The 24,277-nt window shown below is 37.9% G+C and overlaps 1 protein-coding gene across 1 annotated transcript in view; it reads right to left on the bottom strand.

Moving 5' to 3' along the window:
* The window catches only part of LOC120514511 (opioid growth factor receptor-like protein 1), a 30,179-nt gene extending 10,647 nt beyond the window's left edge, over positions 1-19,532 (bottom strand). Inside the window, exons 1-4 of the mRNA XM_039734923.1 lie at positions 18,665-19,532; positions 8,351-8,425; positions 1,488-1,575; positions 50-128 (exon numbers count right to left, since the gene is read on the bottom strand). Of these exons, the coding sequence (XP_039590857.1) occupies positions 50-128; positions 1,488-1,575; positions 8,351-8,425; positions 18,665-18,751 (329 nt within the window). The 5' untranslated portion in view covers positions 18,752-19,532. The remainder of the gene's footprint in view (positions 1-49; positions 129-1,487; positions 1,576-8,350; positions 8,426-18,664) is intronic.
* Positions 19,533-24,277: the final 4,745 nt, after the last annotated feature.

Genomic DNA, 24,277 nt, shown 5'->3' with positions numbered 1-24,277 from the left:
GCTTGGAATAACAGAGGCAGTAGGAAGATACCTTTAAATATGTACCTACCACTGGATATAGCAGTGATTTGATTCTAGTTTCCTGTAGTTTTTCCTCCAGTTCTTATGAATGTCTTCTATCAGAACATCTATGAAATTGTGCATTAAAAAACACTTCGGCTTAAAATGATGAATAATAAAAAGTCAACAAAAAACGTGTATAAAAACAAACATTTAAAAATGCAAATACACTTTTAAAATACATAACACTTTATTTGAATAGCCAGGGGTTGTCACAGGCAAAAAGGATAGAAAAGCTGTACAGGATATTGGAGGGGCAACATTTTACAAGAACAGCTCAAACTATTGACTACAGACAGAATTAACAGACAGGGGATACCAAAATGTAAGAGAATAAACTATAAATATAAAGGATTCCCCAGAAGTATTTAATTCTAACATCAGCAGAATGAGACTGAGGCCAGACTGTGCAGAGGCCATCAGAATTCCCATAGGGCAGTAACTGTTGATAACAATTTCAAACTTGTGAAAGGGAACTCTAGGTCTGGAAGCTGCCTTGGCACCTCAGTAAATGGAGTGGTACGGAGATGGCTTCATGGCATTCTAGGGCTATACAGCTACAGAATAACTTCTAGACAATGGTGAGAATCGATTTATGGATTGAGTTTAAAGGCATGTTCCTGTCAAAGGCTCATAGAGCTTACAATGGGAAGGAAAACTGGGATATGCAGGGAGGTGGAGAGGCTGGAAAGAGAAACAAAAAGGCAATCAATAAATGATGCCGTGGTCTGTACCTCAACACTGCGGTTTTCATTTGAGCAACCTACTACATCTGTAAATAAGGAAAAAGGATTTGCGATACCCCTGATACTCAAGCCAGGTAAAATAGCTCCAATTTAACGTTGTGTAATTATTTCTATGCTGTTTTCTCCTTTATCTATCCCTCAACCTTGTGATTAACACTCAAATATTTTTGATACTTTTTTTAAATCACTTTTACAAATTCTATTTTTGGGTTAGGGTCACAAAAGGTGACCCCCACCAACATACATATGCTTTAACTTCTTGCTAAATCAAACAGCATGGTGAAGGGTGGTGGTCATTCAGATGATTTTACTAAAATAATGCAAATGAACTTTGTCTCTTCAAATTAGAGAATACACTCTGCAGTGATACTGAGGCCTATGATATTTGAAAATGTTTTGGACAATTTTGTAAAAATAACTTTTTAACATTATTATAAAAAAAAGACAGACTCATCTATATGGTGAAATGGACTTGGGTTTGAAACACTGTCTGAAGGGGAAACGAAAGACACACATAAACACAAGAGCCATGTTTAGGGTACGAGTATGTTTTTCTTCTCTATCTACACTAATTTTTTTTTTTTTAATTGTAAATGACTCCATTACTATATGAAATGTTATTTGTACACTTTAGCCAACCAGACACTTTAACAGATTGATTTTATTTAGCCTCATACTTACCATCTGGCTTACAAGGAACTTTATTTTGGTAAAACAGCAAATTCATTGGATCTCCAACATTTTCATCATCCTCATCATCTTTTTGAGTCTGTTGGTTAATAACATTCAAGCAGCAGTAAGTCAGAATTTAAATGCAAAAATGATGTTATGTGCAGTTCCTCCAGAGTGTTGTACAAAAAAACAATAATGAGAAAAAAGGGAAACAAAACAAGAAAGCTAAATGGTGTAAAACTAGGGAAAAGTGCATTAAGGATTAGAATTAAAGGAATTTTCTTGACTGCAAAATATTTAACTTTTCAAACTTGTTTTATTGTAATAAAATTACAGGTGTGACAGACCAGAGGGATTAGATTTGTAAAATCTGTGCACACACCAAAGGGGGCTTTTAAATTTATGTACACAGCTTTCCACACAAACATCAGTATTTATAAAAGAAAACTTGATGGGATAACTTTTAGGCACCCTCAAAAGTAGGGAAAGGCAGACAAAACAGCTAAATGACGACTCATCCATTAGTAGAATGTAATTTGATGTGACAAACATATTACACCTCAAAAGTGAGAATTATGACGTACAGACTCTATTTTACTTCCCCCTTAAGAGGGCTAATTCTGAAAAACTTAAGATTTTTTTTGTTAGTTTATATAGCCTACATGTTGTCACTTCTCAGGGAACTGGCTGATAGATCAGGAAAATCTCAGTCAAGCTTCATTCCATAACACCCACTTTGCTGGAAGCCATCAACTGACTGATGAGGAACTACATCCAGTTTGTGTTTGGTGTGGGTGTACATACAATAAATAAAATAACAGGTTTTTACCAACATAAAAAGGCAATTTGTAGCACTGCCTGGTTTTCTTAATGTAATCGGAGTAATTTAATGCAATCTCATTGCAATAAGGGCACCCAGTGAGAATGAACCTGCTTTTGTTAGCCATAAGCAGTTACATCCCATTAACGCACAAGTCATCTGTGATGCGATGATGAGACTAACAAATGTCATGACTTGGTTGCCCGAGTCATTTATTTTGAGAGAAAGTAGCTTTGGCAGACATGATGGTACTGGACGTTGTGGTTGGCTTATTTGAAAGGTAACTTCGCTGAACCCTCACTTTTTCACAAGACTGTACTATTCATTGTCATTACATGTGCCAGGTGCTAATGGGTAACCAGTCAGATGCTGGTGCTTACGCCTTTCCGAACCCCTAGAGGTGAGGCACTACCATGACACACATCCTCTTGGTGTACTCAGTTTCAGAGTGAAGTACGATACGTCCGATGGGAGGCTGCTCTACTATCCAATAAAGATCCGAAACATCGCAACTGCATATACACAAGGCTCATTAGCTTAATCCATATATAGTTCTTTCAAGGTGGACCAAGTGGAGTTTGAGGAGCATTCACATAAATATATTTACATCAGGATTGTAATTTATAAATACTAAATAGAAATGTGTGTACCCCAGGTTTTGAAAATCAATTTTTTTTTGCCATATTTTCCTGTTTACTGACATACACATATTTTCACAATCAATTTCATGCACAGTTTTATAAACAAGTCTTTGTTCAAAGCAAATTCTCATCTACAAACCTATTCTTTTGGTTTATGGATAGTTTTGCCCTATTGAAAATTCCTTTCAGATAAAAGTTTATTTTATAAATCATTGTGCATTTTGGATAATTAGACAAATTTTGGAAAAAGGAGAAAAAGAACAAACTGAGGTGAAATTAAACCAATTTAGCTAATGAGCAATTATCTCCATTGTTGTTTTAAGCTCACAAAGCAAAACAAAACACATACCAAACAGTTGAACGAAAATGAAATAAAACCAATCCAGCTGTAAGCATCTTGCTGAATTTTATAGAGAAATCAAATTATTTGTATTTCACTGATACAGTAACACAGACAGCTTGGAGACTGGTAAGAAACAAAACCCTGTGGCCACTGAAAACCTCCAAGACCAGATTTGTTTTTCCCATTATAAAAATATCTACTGAGCTTTAAACAGCAGTTTTAAACTTTTAGATGGTGTTCAGTTTCATGATCACAGTCACAGATTTTTCTAAGCTTGGGTAAATGTGGTAGTACATATGGTTTTAGACATTGAAAGGTATTTTAAACCGATTAAATATACTTGGAAAGCTCTTCTAAAACAGAAAATGGCAAACATTTTAAATTACAATTACACTGCATATATAATTTTTTACAGTAATACAGTAAGTGCTAAAAAAAAAAAGCACATACATTAATTGCTTGCACTAACACTGCTGACTTCCAGCTATAGGAGACTGGTTTCAAACCTCAGTGTGTGTGTGTAATCTGCATGTTCCCACCTTGTCTGTTCAGTATTCTCTGCATGATAATAAACTCATATTCTAAATAAAAGTAAAGTATATTAGGATAACTGGTGAATCTAGTCTTGACAATACAAGTATGAATGCGTGTGTGCCTTGATAAAGACTGCAGTCCCATCCAGAGTTCTGTGTTTCACATTGGGCCAGAGGAGGTTAGGATAATAATCGGCTAACCAGGACCATACAATTAAAGAAAATGGTGTTTTTCAGGGACTTAGAGTTGGGTGCAGTATATATTGTACTAGCAAAATACTCGTGCTTCGCAGCGGCGAAGTACTGCCTTAAAATTTTTATTAAGAAGAAAATTAAACCTTTTTAAACTGAGGGAATATATACCAATAATTATTTGTTAAGGATCTCTTTGTATACCACATTGTGAGTTCGGCCCTCCGGTTGTAATATGACCAAGCTGTGCGCTGAGCTTACTCTTGAGCATGCAACGTACAGTTGGCCATGTGAACAATTATCTTGCTTCAAATCTCACAGCTTGGATTGCTGCTGTCATAATCGGTTTGAGTTTCATGGTTTGTTTCAATTACGACAGTATTTGTAGGACTTGTGTTGAAGAGACATTTGGCATCTGTCAAGCGTTGTAAGTATACAACCGGTTTCATCGATAAGTTCACATCCAGCTTTTAAGAGTTTAAACATTCTTAAACATCAAAGTGTCCACTACTGAAATCGTCACCTGTGAATCTAAGATGTTTAAGAGGCATTGGTGGTTGTCGAAAGGTGTAAAATATTTGGCCATTTCGGTAAACTTGAAAGCGGCAACCGAACAATTCAGCGGCAGCCATCAACTCACATGCAGATCCATAGGTGAAGGGCTTAAGCATTTCACTCTTATAGTGCTCCTGTTTAGTATAATTATCTGCTGTACCGTCATCAGTCCACACCTTGAACCTGTCCCAGTCATTCAATACATAAGACACAATGTTCCTCAGGATATCAAGAGTGAGCCTGATATGGCCGTGCAATATGCAACAAAGAGAATGGAAAATGTAGGTGCCATCTCCGGGCATGGAAACCACTCTGTAAGTGACAGTTCTTTGATCGATGGTGATCACCTCCATAGACATGTTAATGGGGGTACGGTTGGAATGATAAAGGAAATGTACACCTGACCAATGTAAAGTAAGTCTAAAATACCTACAACAATAACTACAATCGTAATAAATGAACAATAAAACAGCGGAGAAGCTGTGGATTAAATAAAAAGGCTGTATTTATCAGCAGGGAGACGTGAATCCTGTGGCGAAGCAAGGAAGGGAATGAAGAGACCAGAGCGACGGATGGCCTTATATAGGCAGGCAGCCAACAACGTGGGAGGCGTTGGGATGGGGGACCCAATGCCGCCTCACACGGTGACCGAGCTGCAGGCTATGGACGTATATATGTACGTAAGTAGGACTCAGCGTTGGGAACCCGCATACCAAATTTCTTGAAGATGGGCCCATAAATAACCAAGACCATTGAAAAGTTCAATATGGTGGCCGACAGTGGCATCATACCACCGAAATAAGTACGTACATTGGTTTCGATTAGTGCAGGGAAGCCGCCTACCAAATTTCGTGAAGATGGGGCCATAAATAAGAAAGTTCAACATGGCGGACGTTGTCAACTGTTATGACCATTACGCGTAGAATTTCAAAATGAAACCTGCTTAACTTTTGTAAGTACGCTGTAAGGAATGAGCCTGCCAAATTTCAGCCTTCTACCTACACGGGAAGTTGGAGAATTAGTGATGAGTGAGTGAGTGAATCAGTCAGTGAGGGCTTTGCCTTTTATTAGTGTAGATAACATTATAGCAGAAACTGTATTATGACAAATTTACAAGCCCCTGACTTACTACGCAATTCTTCTTGTGATTTTCAGTCATACCTCTCATTTGCATAATCCTAACAAGTTTTGGCATACACCCATGACCACCAGGTGTGTAGCGAGATATCTTGACTGACTCAGGTCATCCGGTTTGATTTTGGTGCTAGTTGTAGAGGCAGGTTCTTGTGTGTGTGTGTGTGATGAGAACCAGTGAGCATGTAGCCAATTACAATGCATACAATGAGACCACAAGGAAAGATGAAGCGTGGGCATTTTGTACTGTGCAAAAGAAAAGAATGTTGCCAGTCTGATATCTTGTGTTTATTGTACCATGGCAGAAGAGAAAATGGGAAAAAAGGGCTAACAAAGGGCTAGCTCATGGTACTTTGGAAATTTGAAAACTATGCTAAAAAGTTGTGAGGAAGCTTTGTAATCCTTTATACCCAGCTACTTCTAGTTGTATAATCCGACATCCCCAAGACAAGATCTAGCAAATACAGTTCCAAAGCAGACATTATCTCAAATGCATAGTCATGTAGTGCAACACCTGAAATGGTGGCACTAGTAAAAGATTATCCAATCAAATTTATTTTCGTGTAAAAGTATCTGGAATCAGAGTAAATTTACATAAAAACACAACAAAACAAAGACACTCGTGTTGTGGTTTGATACTACCACTTTACACTCTTCACTGCATGTGTGATTGCTATGCACATCTGAGAAATCAAAGGAACAGAAATTCAAATAATGAACAAATAGGTGAACATTTTGTCAAAGAGACAAACAAACATCAACTGTGTTAAAATGAATAAATATAATCATTAAAATAATTTAATTGGTTACAAATTAAAATTTGGTTTTACAACTAGACCTCTTTATAAGAAGCAAATTCTAAATATAATTTAGTTTCACAACAATGTGATTTTTTTTTCCTGAAACAGGAGGTACAAACCTGCCACTGTCAAATTTTTATAAAGAGGATAAAACAAACATCTATGAAATACACGATCACATTAGGAAAAGGTTAAAGCCCTGTGAGGACTGGATGTTTGCCACTTCTAAGAAGCGTACTACTATGACAGAAAGTCTAATCAGCAGCTAACATTGGCAATATATTAATAAACACCTGGGATCTCATTTATAAAACTCCATTGATTTGAACATGAAAATATGCACATGCCAAAAAAAAAAAAAAAAGGAAAATGTGTATGCCCAAATAAAAAAAAAATATATACATTTATAAAACCTAGCGTGTTCACATTTTTAGACAATCTACTGTTTATAAATCATAAATCACCTTCACTTTGTAAATATGTGTACATGAGTGTGCCTTGAACACCACCCTGAAACATCCTTTTATGGAGCATGTTAATCAACCTCATTCATATGCGATTATGATGCAGACTAGAGAAATAACCCTTCTTGATGTGTCGATACCCCACCACCTGCACTGAAGATTATTAGGCTGAGCTTTGCAACTCCGAGCGTAAGATCATGGGCTGCATTAGAGCACCTCTTCTCTGAGCTCTAGGGCTCCGGGAAAGGTGTAAAGCACCATTGTCTGAGCGGGTAGCCATTATCACTTGTAATGACTTGATTGCTGTTACAATGAATTGTATAGGACATATGAAACACACAGTTCAGCCAGATACCTTACCAACAAGCAAGCCACCATGTCTGTTAAAGGTCCTGTGCCTCAAAATAAATGAACCACGGGCTGACCCAGGACACAGACATACAGTGTTTGCCACTCAGATCTTGGATGACTTGTGCATTATTGAAATGTGGTTGTTTATGGTTAACAAAAGCAACTTCATTCCCACTAAGTGCCCTTATTGTAATATGAGTCCTGTAAATTGATCGGATTACATTAGTAGAACAGGTCACTACTGAAAATTGACTGCTTTAAATTGGCAAAAAATCTTTTTTGTATGTACAACACCACCATACAAAAACTGGATGTAGTGCCTCACCGGTCGGTTAATGGCTTCCAGCACAGTAGGCACAATGGTGTGAGGCTTGGCGGTGATATTCCTGACCTATCGGCCACTTCCCAGAGAAGTAACAACAAGAAGCCTATATAAACTGATGAAAAACAGTTCTGCAGTGCAAATATGAAGCATTGGCCCTCTTAAGGGAGAACTAAAATACAGTATATGTATTATATTAATTGTTTTTGAGATGTAATAGGTTTGTCACGTCAACACCCATTACAATAATGGCTCAGTAATACGAATGATTTTACATGAGAATCATCATTTAGGTGTGGCTGCATTTCCCTGCTTGCAAAGGTGTCATTGCCCAGTGTCTCCAAAATGTTGCACATGCATGGGTCAAAGTTGCAGTAAACACACACACATCCCCCCCATCAAGTTTTCTTTTATAAAACATGACATTTTCAATGAAAGTTGTGTATGCACATTTTTAACCTCTCTTGTTACTGCAAGTACATACCATCACAGGATTAATTGTTTAATGAAAACATATAGCAGTTGGATCAAGATCAATAATAAACCTTCCTTCGATGTTATTATTTTTAGACAAACACGTTTATACTTTTTGTCTAGTGATATCAATGTGATTTTCATCTTTGTTTCTGAATTTTCCTGTATGAATGAGAATAATGAGCACACTGATGAAATGTGAAAGACTCCTATTTTAAAACAAAACCCGCAGCCCCCACTTACTGGGTATCCATGGCGATAATTCTGCATGTCTCTTGCAGCACGTTCATTTCTTGTGGGCCTCCAACAATTGACGATCTTTCAAGAAATGAAAAAAATATTTGTACTTAGCTGACTGAAAAATACAAAGACAATGAAATATAAGAGACTAAAGATGTCAGTAAATACAAAGGGAGATCAAATGGGTTTGAGATTCAATTTTAAGACTGGGCTACTTTTTACATTTTCCACACTGCAGTTACATTTAATTAAAACATGAATCAGAAGATGTGCTTACACAATTATTAAGCAGAAATGCACCTTTTTGCATGTAATCACTTTCAGTGTCCTCAAAGAAAGTAACAGCTATGCAGCGGAATCCACGGAAAGCTGCGGAATGCACTCGAGTAATTCTGTACCACTGGAAAAGTAGCTTTGCTGTTTCTGTGTACACAGTGATCTACAAGATGGCCAGTTTTCAGCAGCACTGAACTCTCTTGTTTGGAAATCAAACATCATTGTGTCTACAACACTCCAAAGCAAATATTTTAAACTCTTCTGGCAACGTATACCTCTGGGACATCAAACAAAGAAGTAAATATGGTCTCTTAATTAGAAGTCCATACCTCTGTCCTGGTGACTGGTAGATGTGTATTTATAGCACTAACTAGTGACAGCAATTAGTATCAGTACCGTCACTTCTTAAAGGGACCGTCAAGATTGTTATCATGCTTTTCTTTAATTTCAAATAGCTTTCTATGATTCCAAAATAAAGTCAAGACAATGCTCCTGAAAACTCAAAAGAAGCAACATCCATTAATGTGTCCATTTCTTACAATATGAATACAATAACAAATATGAAAAAATGTGAAAAACTTTATATAATTATGTATAAAATGCAGACAATTCCCAATCAAATGCAACAGCGCATTACGCAGCTTTTATAAGGTTCATTCACTGCATACCCGTTTTAAAGCAGATTGGGAAAAACAGCAAAATCATTCCTGGACGTATCCAACATACAGTTATGTGTAATCTTTCTTTATGTTCTGCATTATGAAATTATTTATATTTGTTTTTCTGCCTTAAAAATGTTTTAGACTGCAATGTAACAAACAATGTTTTAAATCATCCACAATACCCATTTTTGTCTTTCAGCCAAGAGCAAAAAAGTTTTTCCCCTGGGGTTGGAGTGGCAGATTTCAATGTACCTTTAGCCCTTCTGATCATACTGTGGCTGCAAAATGCATTTAACATCTTCTTTAGACGCTCAAACTGTCAATGCTGAATATGAACACATACATGTTGTCCACCTCTGAAAAAGTATCAAAATCAGAACTGAGGAAGCTGAGCAGTAAGAAAGAGAATCTGAATGAGAAGCATGAAACAGTACGAAACAAAGTTATTAGTTATAAAGTGAAAATGCTTGGACTAAGAATTGTTAGGAGAAAAAGGACGAGTAAACATGTTTATCATGAGAAAGTATTCCTTGTGATTGTGCATATCTGAGATGTGGTGTCATAAACTGCTAATGAAAACCCCAAAATATTGAAGTTGTGGCTTAATAATCAACTAAAAAGGGGTAAAGCTGGTCTTCAATTCAAAACCTCTATCCCATGCCTTTCTCCTATGAATGAGAATTTTTTCCAGAAGTAGTTTATTTTACCAATATATTTAGCAAAAATACATGCTTATTGGACATTGTGAGAATACTACAGTATTCGCATCATTTTAATTAAGCAACTTGAGTTTTTTTTTTTTTAAATGGACGTTTCGATATAGTTTGTTGTTGTTTAAGTTGGGCCTGCATTGAAGCTCATTTTATGAAGAATTCTACAATCTCCATTCTCCATTTAAACATTGAGATTAAATGTTTTTTCCTCACTTAGCACTACCAGCAAGTGAGGATAAGTAACATAAATAAAATTGTCATTTTTGGGTGGAATATTCCATCAAGAGTTGTCTCGTTTTCACTCTTTTGTACTAGCAGCTGTTGCTTAAATCTTCTTTACCCCTTCCACTTCCATGTAGGACTGATGTGCCTGATTAACTCTCTACATACAGCTCCTGCAGCTCTTGCACAGTCAGACACTTTTCCATTAAGCCTTCCTTTTACTTTATCCATCCACCTCTGCTTTGGTCTCCCTCACTTTCTCTTTCTCTGTAGTTTCATTCCCACCACTCTGTTCCTCCCCACATATTCATTGTCTCTCCTCATCACATGTCCATTCCACTTCAAATTACTTTCCTTTACTTTCTTGATAGATAGATAGATAGATAATTATTAATCCCAAGGGGAAATTCACAATATATGTCTCTTCCACTGTTATTATACCACTGATTGTACCATTTCCTTTCTGTCTTTCTTTGTAACTCCACTCATCCATTGTAACATTCTCATTTCTGTCACATCCATCTTCTCCTGCTGCACTTACTTTACTGTCCATGTCTCCGCTCCATCCATCACTGCTGGTCTTACCACGGTTTTAAAAACCTTTCCTTTAACCTTCACCTAATTCTTCAATCACACAATACTCCTGATATTTTCCTATGACTGTTTTACCACACTACATTCTGTGGGTCTTCTTTGCATCTGGTTCTCAATCTTGGGCTACTAAAGATCCAAGGTATTTAAAGATATTTTTTAAGTAGCTCTCCCCACAAATGAACTTCTAAATCCTGATCATCATTAAGCTCCAAATATTTTGGTTTTCTTCTGATTTATCATCAATCTTCCAAATTCCTTCTCCATTTTTCTAACTTCCTCTCCACTTCCTGATTTCTGGTGCTACATGACATGGTGTCATGAGCAAAAAGCATACCCCAAAAGGATTGGTCTTTTATCCTCTGAATCAATATATTCATAAGAGGTAAGGGCTTAAATAAAGTCACTGATGCATGCCCACTCTAACTGGAATCTTGTACATTATGTAAGTCAGGTCTGCACCCCATCACACATGTCCTGGACAATCTTCACATACGTCTCTGGTATTCCTGTCTTCCTTGTGCACCTCCAGGCCTCTTGATGTGGTACACTATCATAAGCCTTCCTCAAATCAATAAACATCATATGCAAGACTTTGTTTTTTGCAATGCTTCTCTATAAGCTGTTTCAATATACTAATTATAAATACAGCACAATCAGAAAACAGTACAAAATAAACAACAAATATAAATTCTGGGTAAAAGAAAACAAAAATGTTGGAATGTGGAATATGGTGATATTTTTTTTTCTTTAAAGTAAAATGACGACCTATTGACTAAATCATATGTAGCAGAATCTACAAGAGGAAGACAAAGTTAGACAATGTCAAGATCAGCATGGCCTGGAGAGCTGGACAGGGTGCTGAACTGGATGGAAGGCCAAGAAGCCATCGAGGAGTTAGGATGGGCTACTATCCAGGTGAAAGGATAAATGTAAAAGCTGCTGGAGGGATGTGAGAATCCAGAAATTACTGGCATTATTGCACCTAAATTACATACTTAAAAAATGAACGGCTATTATTTTGCTTATGTAATAAAGAACCATCAAATTACTGAAGACTAGGGAATATAACACTTCAGAAGAAAGTATTTATATGAATAAAAACCTTTGTTTCACTCCAATGTCAACTAAATAAAACAAAATTTACAACAATGTCAACTAAATGAAAAAAATATTAGACATCCTAGAAATTTCTCTCCAAACAAAATGGATTTTCAGTACATACCCAAGACATTATATGATGCACAATCCTGGAAGCAAATTTCTTTTGTGCCCCAGTCTGTCAAGTTTAGATTGCACACAGTTGGACACACAGAGTTTACATACCCTGGCAGAATTTGGCGATAGTTTGGAAAATATAAGTAGTTATACAGAAACAATTCTGTTTAATTAGGGAGTGTGCTCAGGCAAAGTAATTTATTATTACATAATTGTGTGTGTCCTTTTTTAAATCCTAATGATAACTGAAAGCACCCAAATTGTCCTGATCAAAAGTTTATATACCCTTCAATGTTGGAGCTGATAATATACAGTCGTGGCCAAAAGTTCTTTGCTGCTTCAGTGTTTTTAGATCTTTTTGTCTGATGTTCCTATGGTATACTGAAGTATAATTACAAGCACTTCATAAGTTTCAAAGGCTTTTATTGACAATTACATTAAGTTTACACAAAAAGTCAATATCTGCAGTGTCAGCCTTCTTTTTCAAGACCTCTGCAATTTGCCCTGGCACGCTGTCAATCAACTTCTGGACCAAATCCTGACTGATGGCAACCCATTCTTGCATAATCAATGCTTGGAGTTTGTCAGAATGTGTGGCTTTTTGTTTGTCCACCCACATCTTGAGGATTGACCACAAGTTCTTAATGGTATTAAGGTCTGGGGAGTTTCCTAGCCATGGACCCAAAATTTTGATGTTTTGTTCCCCAAGTCACATCATTATCACTTTTGCCTTATGGCATGGTGCTCCATCATGCAGGAAAAGGCATTGTTCGTCACCAAACTGTTCTTGGATGGTTTTGAGAAGTTGCTGTCGGAGGATGTTTTGGTACCATTCTTTATTCGTGGCTTGGGATCAGGGCATCACCAGTGCAGAGCTTGCTCAGGAATGGCAGCAGGCAGGTGTGAGTACATCTGCATGCACAGTGAGGCAAAGTCTTTTGGAGGATGGCCTGGTGTCAAAAAGGGCAGCAAAGAAGCCACTTCTCTCCAAGAAAAACATTGGGGACAGACTGATACTCTGCAAAAGGTACAGGGATTGAACTGTTGAATACTACGGTAAAGTCATTTTCTCTGATGAATCCCCTTTCCGATTGTTTGGGGCATCCAGAAAAAAGATGAGCGCTACCATCTGTCCTGTGTGATGCCAACAGTAAAGCATCCTGAGTCCATTCATGTGTGGGGTTGCTTCTCAGCCAAGGGAGTGGGCTCACTCACAATTTTGCATAAGAACACAGCCATGAATAAAGAATGGTACCAAAACATCCTCCGAGTGCAACTTCTCCCAACCACCCAAGAACAGTTTGGTGACGAACAATGCCTGTGGGTCAGTGATGTTCTGGGGAGGCATATCCTTGGAGGTGTGCACAGACTACCATGTGCTAGACAACTGTAACCTAACTGCTGTTAGGTACTGGGATGAAATTCCCAAAACCATTGTCATGCCTTGTGCAGAGGGCCCTGGGCTCTTCCTGGTGCAGGACAATGCCAGGCCTCATAAGGCCAGAGTCTCTAGGCAGTTCTTGGATGACAAAAGCTTTGATGCCATTGACTGGTCCGCACATTCCCCAGACCTGAATCCAAATAAGAATCTCTGTGACTTTATGCATCAGTGCACCAAACCGCCAATTAGCACGACATACTATTCAGGAGCTCACTGATGCCCTGATCCAGGTCTGGGAGGAGATCCCCCAGGACTCCCATCCACCATCACATCAGGAGCATGCATAAACATTGTTGGGAGTGCATACGGGCACGTGGGGGCTCATTCACATTATATTATGAGTTACCGTGATTAAATTCACATGAGTGATTTCAAATTTTGACTTTGATTTTCAGTGTGATGTTGAAACCAGCCCTCAAAGAGTTGGTGATTTTTGGTCTCCATTGACCGTTGTTACATCATTCTGTTCTCAATGAGTTAAACAGTATTACTCAATAATATTTCGCTCATCAAGATCTGATGTGTGATTTAAGTGTTCCCTTAATTTTTTGAGCAGTTTGTTTATATACAGTAATTATATATCTCTCTATTATTAAAAAAAATCCTGGGAGAGAAAGACTAGGGAGACAAGACGTGATCTTCACGTGAAGATCACAGAAGACACTTAAAAGACCTGCGAGATAAAGAGATTGGCCACGGAGCGTCTCGCTGGGACCTTAAACATGAGACTTTGTGCTAAGAGATTGACCCAGGACCATCTCGCGGGACATAGAACATGAGATTCTTGCAAGACACGTCCTACTTACAACCAATATCAAATAAGACCACAGGAAGCAAAACATGTAAAGGCTTTGAGCACACACAGATCCAGGGCTCTCAGTGCATATAAAGTGTAAAAGGACAATACGTTATAGATGAAACATCGACGACTAAACGAAGAAGAAAGAGCAGCACGGAGAAAAGAGACTCAAAAGTGTAGGAAAGAACAAAATTCAAAAAAGAAAAAGAATAATCTAGAAAATAAGGTAATCAGCTCGGAACAAGTGGAATTGAAAAAAAAGCAGGTTCAATTGGGCTCAGAATTAAAAGACAAAGAGTAAAAGACAAAGTAGAACTTCATAAAGACATTCAAAAACGTTGGCGCTATACACAGGCAGAGCAGGTTAGAGATTATGAAAGCAGTTGAATTCGAAAGGGTAAAAAAAAAAACTGCATGATACAAATGCAGAGAAAGTTAAAGAATATGAAAGCAGGAAAATTAGAAATAATAAAAAAAAGAAAGTAAAGGCCGCAGTAGCGCAAACAAATGGAAATTATTACTCAAAAAAAGGAAAATAATCACCGTGGACCAGGTGTCATTGAAAAAAGCAGAATAAAGCGAGGACAGAAATAGAAGACAAAGAGTAGAGAACAAAGTAAAACCTCATAAAGAGGTTAAAAAACAAAGGGGCCAACACACATGCAGAGCAGGTTATAGATAATGAAAACAGTGTAATTCAAAAGACTCAAAAAAAACAATTCAAAGAAAAAAAATTCTTAAAAAAGTGTGTATTCAAAAACCAAACACAGGGGTTGGCGAGCGAAGGGAGCAGGGGGCAAAGCCCCCTAGTAAATAAATAAATAAATAAATACACACCTACATACACACACACTCACTTTATATATTGCTCTTAAGTAACAAGTCAACAATTTGTTAACAGTGTACGTATAATTAGGTACTTATCCAAACCTCAAAATTGCTTTATAATGCCAGTCCTTGAAACAATTTCTGTTTACCACTAGACATAGTGACACTTTACATTTTGTGCAATAGACTGGGATTTTTGTCTTACAATTCAAACATCTTCTCCTGCTACTGTTGCAGTTGCCCCACAGAGGTTTACTGTGTTTTTAATTGGTTTTTGTTATTTCTTTTTTCTTGCATTTCATATCTAGAATACATACACACATACATACACACATGCATTTTCATTCCAGCTCCTTCCAGTGCTGGGGCAATGCCTTTCCTGGCAGCCCCAGCACTGGGCACACACATACACCTAAACTAATCACAGTGCCCAATCAACCTAAACAGCACACTTTGGCTTGCAAGTTGAAAATCGACATACTCAGAAACAGTGGAGTGGAATAGCAACATTCAATTAAAGTGGTGGTGGAATATTGGGAGCTCCCCACATGAAACTGCAAGAGGTGTATGGTGTGATTAAGTGACATTCTATATATTTGGGGAGTGGGGGGAGTTGGGGTTGGATCCCCATGTGAAATTGTGAGTGGTGCTATATAAATACATTTAATCGAATAGTAGTCCCCAGTAAAAGTTTGGGGTGGGGGGGTTCTGCATGTGAAACTTTGAGTGGGTGCAATGTAGAAGTTAAAACTGGAAAAGCAATACTCAAAAAACTAACATAGGGAGAATATGCAGCAGACAGCATCTAGAGATAGTAACTGAGCAAATGACGCTTAAACTGTAAAAATCCACAATGTGTCGCTTTAAAGTTATATGAAACAATACTTACAAACCAAGAATAGCATTGAGTCCTACAGCAATACGGGAATAGAGTCAAAACTGTAACACAAGGGTATATCACTAGCATTCTGTAACTTTTCTAGGACTTCCTCAACCATATGTTTTCTTTTTTTGAAGTAGACATTTCCCTGGTACAATCTTCTAGTCTTCTTGCATATCAACCAAACAATCTGCATGCACTCTCAGGGAAGTTTGTTTAGGCACACATGCATAATATATTTCCTACGTTTTACGCACACCTGTGACATGTAGTACAAATGACCAATCATATACAACTATACATCAATTGAAAGGTGTGAAACTCAACTATCCAATGTTAATGAGTCTTTCACTGCATGTGGCTCGACGTAGGTGGGATCCTTGATAAAAGCAGATTCAAACAGCTTTGACACTCTTCTTGTCTTGGCATATACAGTACATGTGAAAATCGCAAATTTTCGTGCAAATTGCATATTTTATGAATGAAAGAGTGCATACAACATGGAAATTTATGTATTATTTGAAAGAAGACACCCTGGGGTATGTATAAGTGCTATTATTGCTTTTGATTAATTTATGGGTTTATTGCAACATGCAACTTTGAATTGTGGCTGTGTCCTTGCGCATAAGTGGCTATACTTCAAAATCTAGAAAAAAACAGTTAAGGGTAACTCCATAATATGTTGCATTTTACACTGTTCACAACACATTTATTAACTAAGTAATACATTTCTGAAAATTAAATTATTTTTTAATCATATTTTGTCCTTAAAAATCCCATACTTTGATGTGCTACACTGCAGTTACTAAAAGCTAGCAGCTACTTTTGATGTAGTAGTATCCTAATCAAAGCAAGGGCACTTTAACTTCATTTCAGGCCATTGTTCAGCCAGTTTCTTTAATCTGTCAAAAAAAATCCAATCTTGCAGCAGTGAACTGCAGTAGATACTTAAGAGGAATGCAAATAAGTCCAGCAGACTTAGAAGCAGCCTACAACTGTGGAAGCATAATAAATAGAAAAATGAACCAAAGTTGAAAAGTAGACTGACAGACTAGATGCCATTATGGTGGAATAAAGTGTGGCTTAAGGCTGAAGATGATGCCTCTAAATTAACTTTTACTGAACAAAATCAGATTAATGAAAATTGGGTAATGCCAAAAAAAAGGTATTTTCAGTCACTATTTTGAAATAGTGAAATCATAAATCAAAACAATATAAAGGAAAAAACAATTTTCAGTGATTCAAACAGTGTGACATTAAAAATTCAGGCATAAAACAAGAAGAATCTGCAATGCCTTTGAAAGCTTGATAAAAATAGCAGCTTGGGATAAATTAGGTTGTTTAAGTCCACAGGAGAACACATTTAAATGATAAAAACATTCCTGTAGCATAACAAAATATTTAGAAATGTTTAACAATAATGGGAGTTTAAGTTAATAAAAAATAAACAGAAGACACAAAAGAATTGTGTGTCTGATGTAAATAAGAAAGTGAAAAGCATTTATTTCAAGATTTTCCAGTAAAGTAATAACCAACTGAGATATTTTAATGTGGCAAGGAAAAAAAATTAAAACTTTACACTCTTCAAACTACTTATCAAGATAAAATTCAGCTCTGCAAAAGCTTTGGATGCAAAGAGAATTACTATGATCAAGAAAGGTAGGTGCAACAATTCTAAACAAACTGCAGTAAGCAACACTCGAGAATATTTTCCTTTTTTTTTTCACAAATAACATTCGTAAATCCACTTAATCCAATGGAGTTAGAGGGCTGGATCACATGCTGACCACATCTGACGCCTCTGTATAAGGGGTGCCAGCCAATCGAGGGGCTTTACTCTCACATAAACCTATTGTCACCTCAAAATCTATGTGTTAGGGATGTAGAAGAAAAAATACTCTAGCATGAGGAGAAAGTGTAGACTCCATACTGGGGATTGTTAACATTACGATATTATTAAGGCAAGAACATTTAACAACACGTGTCACCACTTTCGATTCAATGGTGAATACAATGGTGGAATATTTAAAAAAAAAATCTTGAAAATCCCACGATCAATTCACTCTAAAGAAGAACCAACTATTTTAAAACGACAAGCGGTTTTAATTCTGAAAACGTGCGACCCTGAATCGTCTTAACACCTCACCGCCCCGCATTCTTGTCACGGAGGTGTCGCTCCTCCCAGCCGGGGGAGGGCCACATCTGACGAATTCTGACCTCATGTTGTCTGCTCTTCCAGAAAAGGGAACAAGGAAGCAAAAGGGGAGCACCTTATGTTCTTTATTCATCCCGCCTACTTGTAAGAAAGTATTTTTTAACAAAGATATACCTATATACCTTCTCCATAAAACAGTTTTACTCCCGCGGGCAGTGTACTGTCACGGAAGACAGTCGGCAAATGCCAACTTCCGCGTCGCACTGCAGCCTGTCATTCACTGATCTCTTTGAATGAGTGCACCGGGCTGCACCGCATCACCAAGCGGTCCGAAGAATTAAAATAATGTGTTATGAGTGCGATTCGGACTTTACTAAGCAATTTAACTTAGCGGATAAATGATGGTTTCCTTTAGAATGCTCTATAAAGCATTCTGGTATCTACTGAAGCCAGCGACACCGACCCACGTAGCTACCATCGAAGTGGTTAATAAAATCAATTAAAAAAAAAAACAGGCTACAGAATGCTCTACCTCGCCTCCGCTGTCGTCTTCATCCTGCTCGCCTTCCGTCTCCCAGGTCGAGTCATATTCAGTCGCCAAGTCATCCACAGAAGACATTATAGATAAGCAGCGAAGGGAGAAACGTCGTGCCGCGCGTCTTGGCAGCCGAAACTTAAATACAGACGGGGGAGGAACAGTTCGCCGCGGCCGGAAAGCCGAGCCTCCCGGGTTCCACTGAACAGAAACCGAAAGGGATCGGCTCGCCAGTTATTCTGGAGACGAGAGTCGGGCGGACGTGATGCTAAATCCACACATCTGCTCTCAGCATCGCATGTTGATGATAAAGCGCCTGTACAAAATGGCAGTACCATCCAGCAACCCACTGGCGGAAATGCTGCCCGCTCCGGTGCTTTTCTTTGTCTCTTAAACAGACACGCGTTGCAGTGAGGCCATAGCTACTAAAGATGCGAGCTTGTGATCCTGATATATGGCATTGAACTCGTGTCCGGATGCAGTTGCAAAAACTTGAGCAGCATTAACGAGAATAAAACTAGTGCAGTTCTCGGTGCGGCGAGCCAACACGATATGATTCGCTGGACGATTTTGTTAAATCATCTTTAACGTCCATTTTTTTTAAAGACTTATGTTGTAACTTCCGGCTTTTGACGTTAATAAATTGTCCGAGATCAATGCCCATCACCTGAGAGGATCTAAATGCGTTACGATGGCACTGACTCCTAAGTATGTCTGCCTCTTTTATTAAAAAAGAGAGAGAGAGATTACCCAGGATGCACATATAATTAATATGGCCTTCCTCGCATTTTTATATACGCCCTCTGTTATTTCAATTCTAAATATTAGAATAATAGTAAACAAGTTTATGATATGTCTTACGTTGTGTGTTACGAATGATTATTACCCAGAGGATTCGTCATAGTCACGACAGTATGTTTAAAGGAATATGCAAATAAAAAGTACATTCATGCTAAATATGATTGATGGTCGATTTTTTCGAACTGCTACATAACATAGCAGACCCGATTAATCCTGTTCAGTGTGGTTTAAGGCCAGAGTCTATCCTGGAAGAGAATGTGCCAGTCAGGTGGAATCAACCTTGGACAGCGCTACAGTCAATCGCAGAGCACAGTGAGGCTCATTCCCACACAAGGTCGATTTGGAATCTCCACCTGAAACTCGTGTGTTTACGAGGATAATATGATTAAAACTGAAATGATAACAACAACTCTGACACATGAATAATGTGCAAATTCCACACAAAAATAGTACGGGCGCCGAGTGCCTTTTAGGAATGCCGGGTCCGTTAGACAGCAGTTAAAACCGCTACTGTAGCACGATAAACGCGATTGGCAATGGCGATGTTTTATCCTCTCTTTTCAGGAAGCAGATTATATTGCAAAACAATTTTGATCTTATTATTTATATTTGCGAAAATTAGTTAATCAATGTATTATATGCCTAGTAAAATATCAGCAGTTTCATCAAGACATATGTTCATTCGCAAAGTTTTCGTGTACCGAATATGACGGCGCATATCCGCTGTAGCGCTTGTTACCTGCGACTCTGCTGCCTCTCTGAGGTTTTGGGGTGCCACTGCACTATTGTTGAGCTTAAACGATTAGATGATCCGTTGCCAATCACTAGCGGTTCTCAAACTTTCGTATTTCGCTACCACCCACCCCCTTCTACCTGGAATAATTCTGCGCCCCCTGCATAAAATAACATAGATGAGAATAACCCATGATACAACTAACAAAGGTTTGATACTCGTGCGGTGTCGCGGTATCCTGTCATTTTTACTTCTATAAGATTTGCATGTGTTCGGCTAACTTCGATGAAATATTTGCAATTTATTTTTTTAAGTGCTTTAATAACTGTTAAAATGCATTGTGTGTGTTTTTGGTAGTAATTCTAATGCCAAAAACAAAGAATAAATTGTTTATTCTTATTTAACTATTTTTGTGTAAAGGAACGATTAAATATGTTTTAATTTTTAAAAATCTCGTAAACGAGGACACCGCGATGAAGTCAATCTGCGCGAGACAAACGTATTTTCGTCCGACAAATATTATACCGCTGTTAGTTCATGAAAATAACCCAATACGCAGCAAATTTTTTAACTCAATTTGGCAATACTGGCTACGCTGCCAATGTGGTGCAGTCGCGCCGCATTATCACCTGATCTACTATTACCCGAATGTTCGCGACAGATACCGATACGTCTCGAACTTTCTGGATTGAAAATACGCGACTATAAAAGCAGCAGCAGCAGCGCTGCTCGTCAGTTAGTCATTAGATCTATGCTTTAGAAATGTTTTATTTTAATTTTAGTTGTAATGCATTCGTCGTGATTATATGCTTGCAAAATTTAAATTTGAAATAAAAGTGTAAAAAATTCATTTTGATGTCATGTTCATTTATTCGACGCCCCCCTTGTACAGCTTCAGCGGGGCGCGCTCCACAGTTTGAGAACCGCTGCCATACACTGTGCTCCGTTACTATGGAAACAGTACCATATAATAGTAGTGACTTCTGTGGGTCTGTGTAATTGCAGTATACTTGTCTTTGGAATAAATATGCATTTAACCCCAACTGTATTCTAAAGCTTACATACACCTTGATCCTCTGCCTCAGTATGTGTTAATTGATGAATGATTTTGCACCATCAACTTTCCACAGTGAAAATTTCAGCAAAGTAAACTCTTTGCATCAGCAGCGCAAGATTTTACTGGTGAATGAGCAATGTGCGCTGCCTCACAGCTCCAGAATCTCAGGTTCATATTTTGGCCTGGATACTGTTTGTGTGGGAGCCTATACTTTCTTCCTTTCTATGTCTGTTTTCAGAAGTTTCCTTCCACATTCCAAAGATGTCTGGGTAATTTGAATGGCATGTGTAAATTGGCCACATGTGAATGAGTGCATAAGTGTATCCCAATAATGGATATGTTTGTTATATCCAGCCATACTTACTTCCTTTTTTTGATGCTGCCCTGATTGGCTTCAGCTGCCTGCAACCCAAGATAGATAGAAAGATTGATAGATAGATAGAACTTTATTTGTCTCCAAAAGTAGATTGGCCATATTCACTAAATGGATCAATGGTCTGGTTTCATAAAAACTAATTCTACAAGTATACATTTATAATTATATAAATAGTAACTAAGGCAATGTACACAAAATTGTAATAAATACCACATGTGTGTCATAGTTCAAAAAAGGCCATATTTCCATATTGACAGTTGGTTACACTCAGTGAAATGTTTGTTATAACAAAAGAGTAAAATTTACTTCTAATTGATGACATGTCTTTCAGATTGTTACTTGTATGCAATGTCTATAGAAATTATTCATTCCAACTAAACTTTATCATAGCATAAAGTACATGTACCAGACCTGTAAGGGACGTATTGCTTAGGTGTCTGCTGACTATCAGAACAAGTTGACCCTTTTAATGAAGCACAGCTTTAGTTTTCTATTTAATATCGCTCAATGCTGTATATACCTACAATGTAACAATGATAAAGACTCCTTTTATCAGAGGCATGAACAGGTAACGGCACTTACTTATCCAGGCGACATTATCATTTGTCTTGGAGATCTCAGTGGTGCATTGGAAGGTCAAGATTCAGCGTGGTACATGCCATATTTCAACATGGCTGTAGCACACCAAAAGATAATGCAGACCTAGCGGTCAGCCTGAAGATCAGTGGGTCATGGATAATGTCCAATAACATACTTAGGCTCACATGGTACTCAAACAATGGCATGACTGTCAAAAAGTTTGGTCTGTAGCATTCATCAAAGTCCAGAGTTCAACACAGATCACCTCCCCATCATTGCTCAATGATGCTGAAATTTAAATAAGAGACAAAACTTTTAAGTGATCACATTGTTCAATCCTAATATATGGTGGACATACAATAAACAGATGTTTGAAGCCCAAACAGTCAAAGAGGCTGGAAACCAAGGGTGATCCAAGGAGGAAGTGGCCAAGGCAACAGCCAGACATCTGGGGTCGTGCAAGAAGACAAAGAATCCATGCATCAGTGAAAACATTCTGAAGCAGGTCAAGAAGAAACATCTCGACTGTAGACACGAGGGACACAAAATTCTGAACAAACAATCAAAGAACATAATGAGATGAACAGATAACATAGTGAGAGACGAAGAAGTGGCATTAATAGGAAAATGAAAAGGTGCTTTTGCTAAATTTAAGCAAGTAGAAGATGTCACATGAGCATTTTCTTGTCCAATCACTAATATCTTTGGTAATCTAATGACTAATAAATCATAGATATTGAAACAATTGCATTATTTTTGTAAGGATTTTAGCCTAGTGTTTCCATCTTTCAGGAGCTGATAGTGGCAGACAACTGTCAACCAAAATTCGGCTATCAAATGTGATAAGCCAGTTGTCCAGTATGTCAGCAAATGTCAGAACACAATAAAAACTGGTAACATTCTAGGTGTTTGTAATATCACGTCTGGAACGATGAAAGCTGGTTGCTGTAAATCTAGTATTCGTCCAACTGAAATGTCTGAAGAAGTTTGTAATTTGCAAAATATCCCAACAGACTAGAAAAGAGGAATCATCTTGTCGCTCTACAAAGGAAAAGAAACAGGTAAGAGTGCCAGAACTACAAAGCCATCACACTGTTCCCTGCCTTGACAAACTGTTTGCAAGTATCATTGTGACATGTGAAAGTCAAACTCCTGGTCAATACAAATCAAAACAAAATAGTTGCCCAGACCATTCAACGATTGACAGAATGGCCACAATATTTACACAGTCTCAAGAAAGTTATGAGCATAATTGTAGTGCTTTATGGCTTTAGTTTTCAATTCTTAGTGCTCCCAAGAAAATCATTGATCTAATGAAAGATCTGTACACTGACAGAATCGGCTGCATACACATTGATGTCCAGCTGTCAGATTTATTCAAGTTCAAAAACAGCATCCAGCAAGCCTCCATGATCACTCTAAACTTGTTTCTAACACCAGTGGACTGTCTGCTCAAGTGAGCAGCTTGTTAATAATCACAATTTTGAGATGATTAACTGTTTAAGATTATATCATTAGTCTATTGTATTTGGACTGTATCTTCACAATGTATCTCAGTTTTAACCTTCTTCACACCATTGCTGGGAGGTTAATTTTGCTCTAGACATGCTCTTTCTCTTGTTAGACCGGGATCTTACCAAGTGTGGCTTGCCTCACTTGCAGAGGCACAATTATGGCTGGATTATAAAGAAAGCGATGCTACTTCTATTTTATCCCTTACTAGCCAACCCGCGGCGTACCATACACCGCATAATCAGGCCGGTTTTTTAATAATTTTTAAGCACAGGGAGAAAATTAACATTTGAAAAATCGGTAATGTAATAAATCAGCAAGAAAAGCAACATTGTAACAATGCACGGAACGAACCAACACACAATCGTCCGTGCGGCGTAGCGAGGTGGGAAGGGGGTGTGTACAAAGTGCAGGAGCATTTAAGAAGACGCATGTTTGTCGCGGATGCGAATTGCTGTATGTAGCATGTAAAACAGTTTGCTATGGTACATGCAGTCGCGCGTCGTAACCGAAAACTCGTTTTTTAAAGACTGCTCACTTCATTGTGTTTTA

The sequence above is a fragment of the Polypterus senegalus genome, chromosome 14, assembly GCF_016835505.1.
Source record: "Polypterus senegalus isolate Bchr_013 chromosome 14, ASM1683550v1, whole genome shotgun sequence".
NCBI classification, from domain to species: domain Eukaryota; kingdom Metazoa; phylum Chordata; class Cladistia; order Polypteriformes; family Polypteridae; genus Polypterus; species Polypterus senegalus.
Note: the sequence above shows the minus strand (reverse complement) of the source record. Positions and strands in the feature narration are given on the sequence as shown.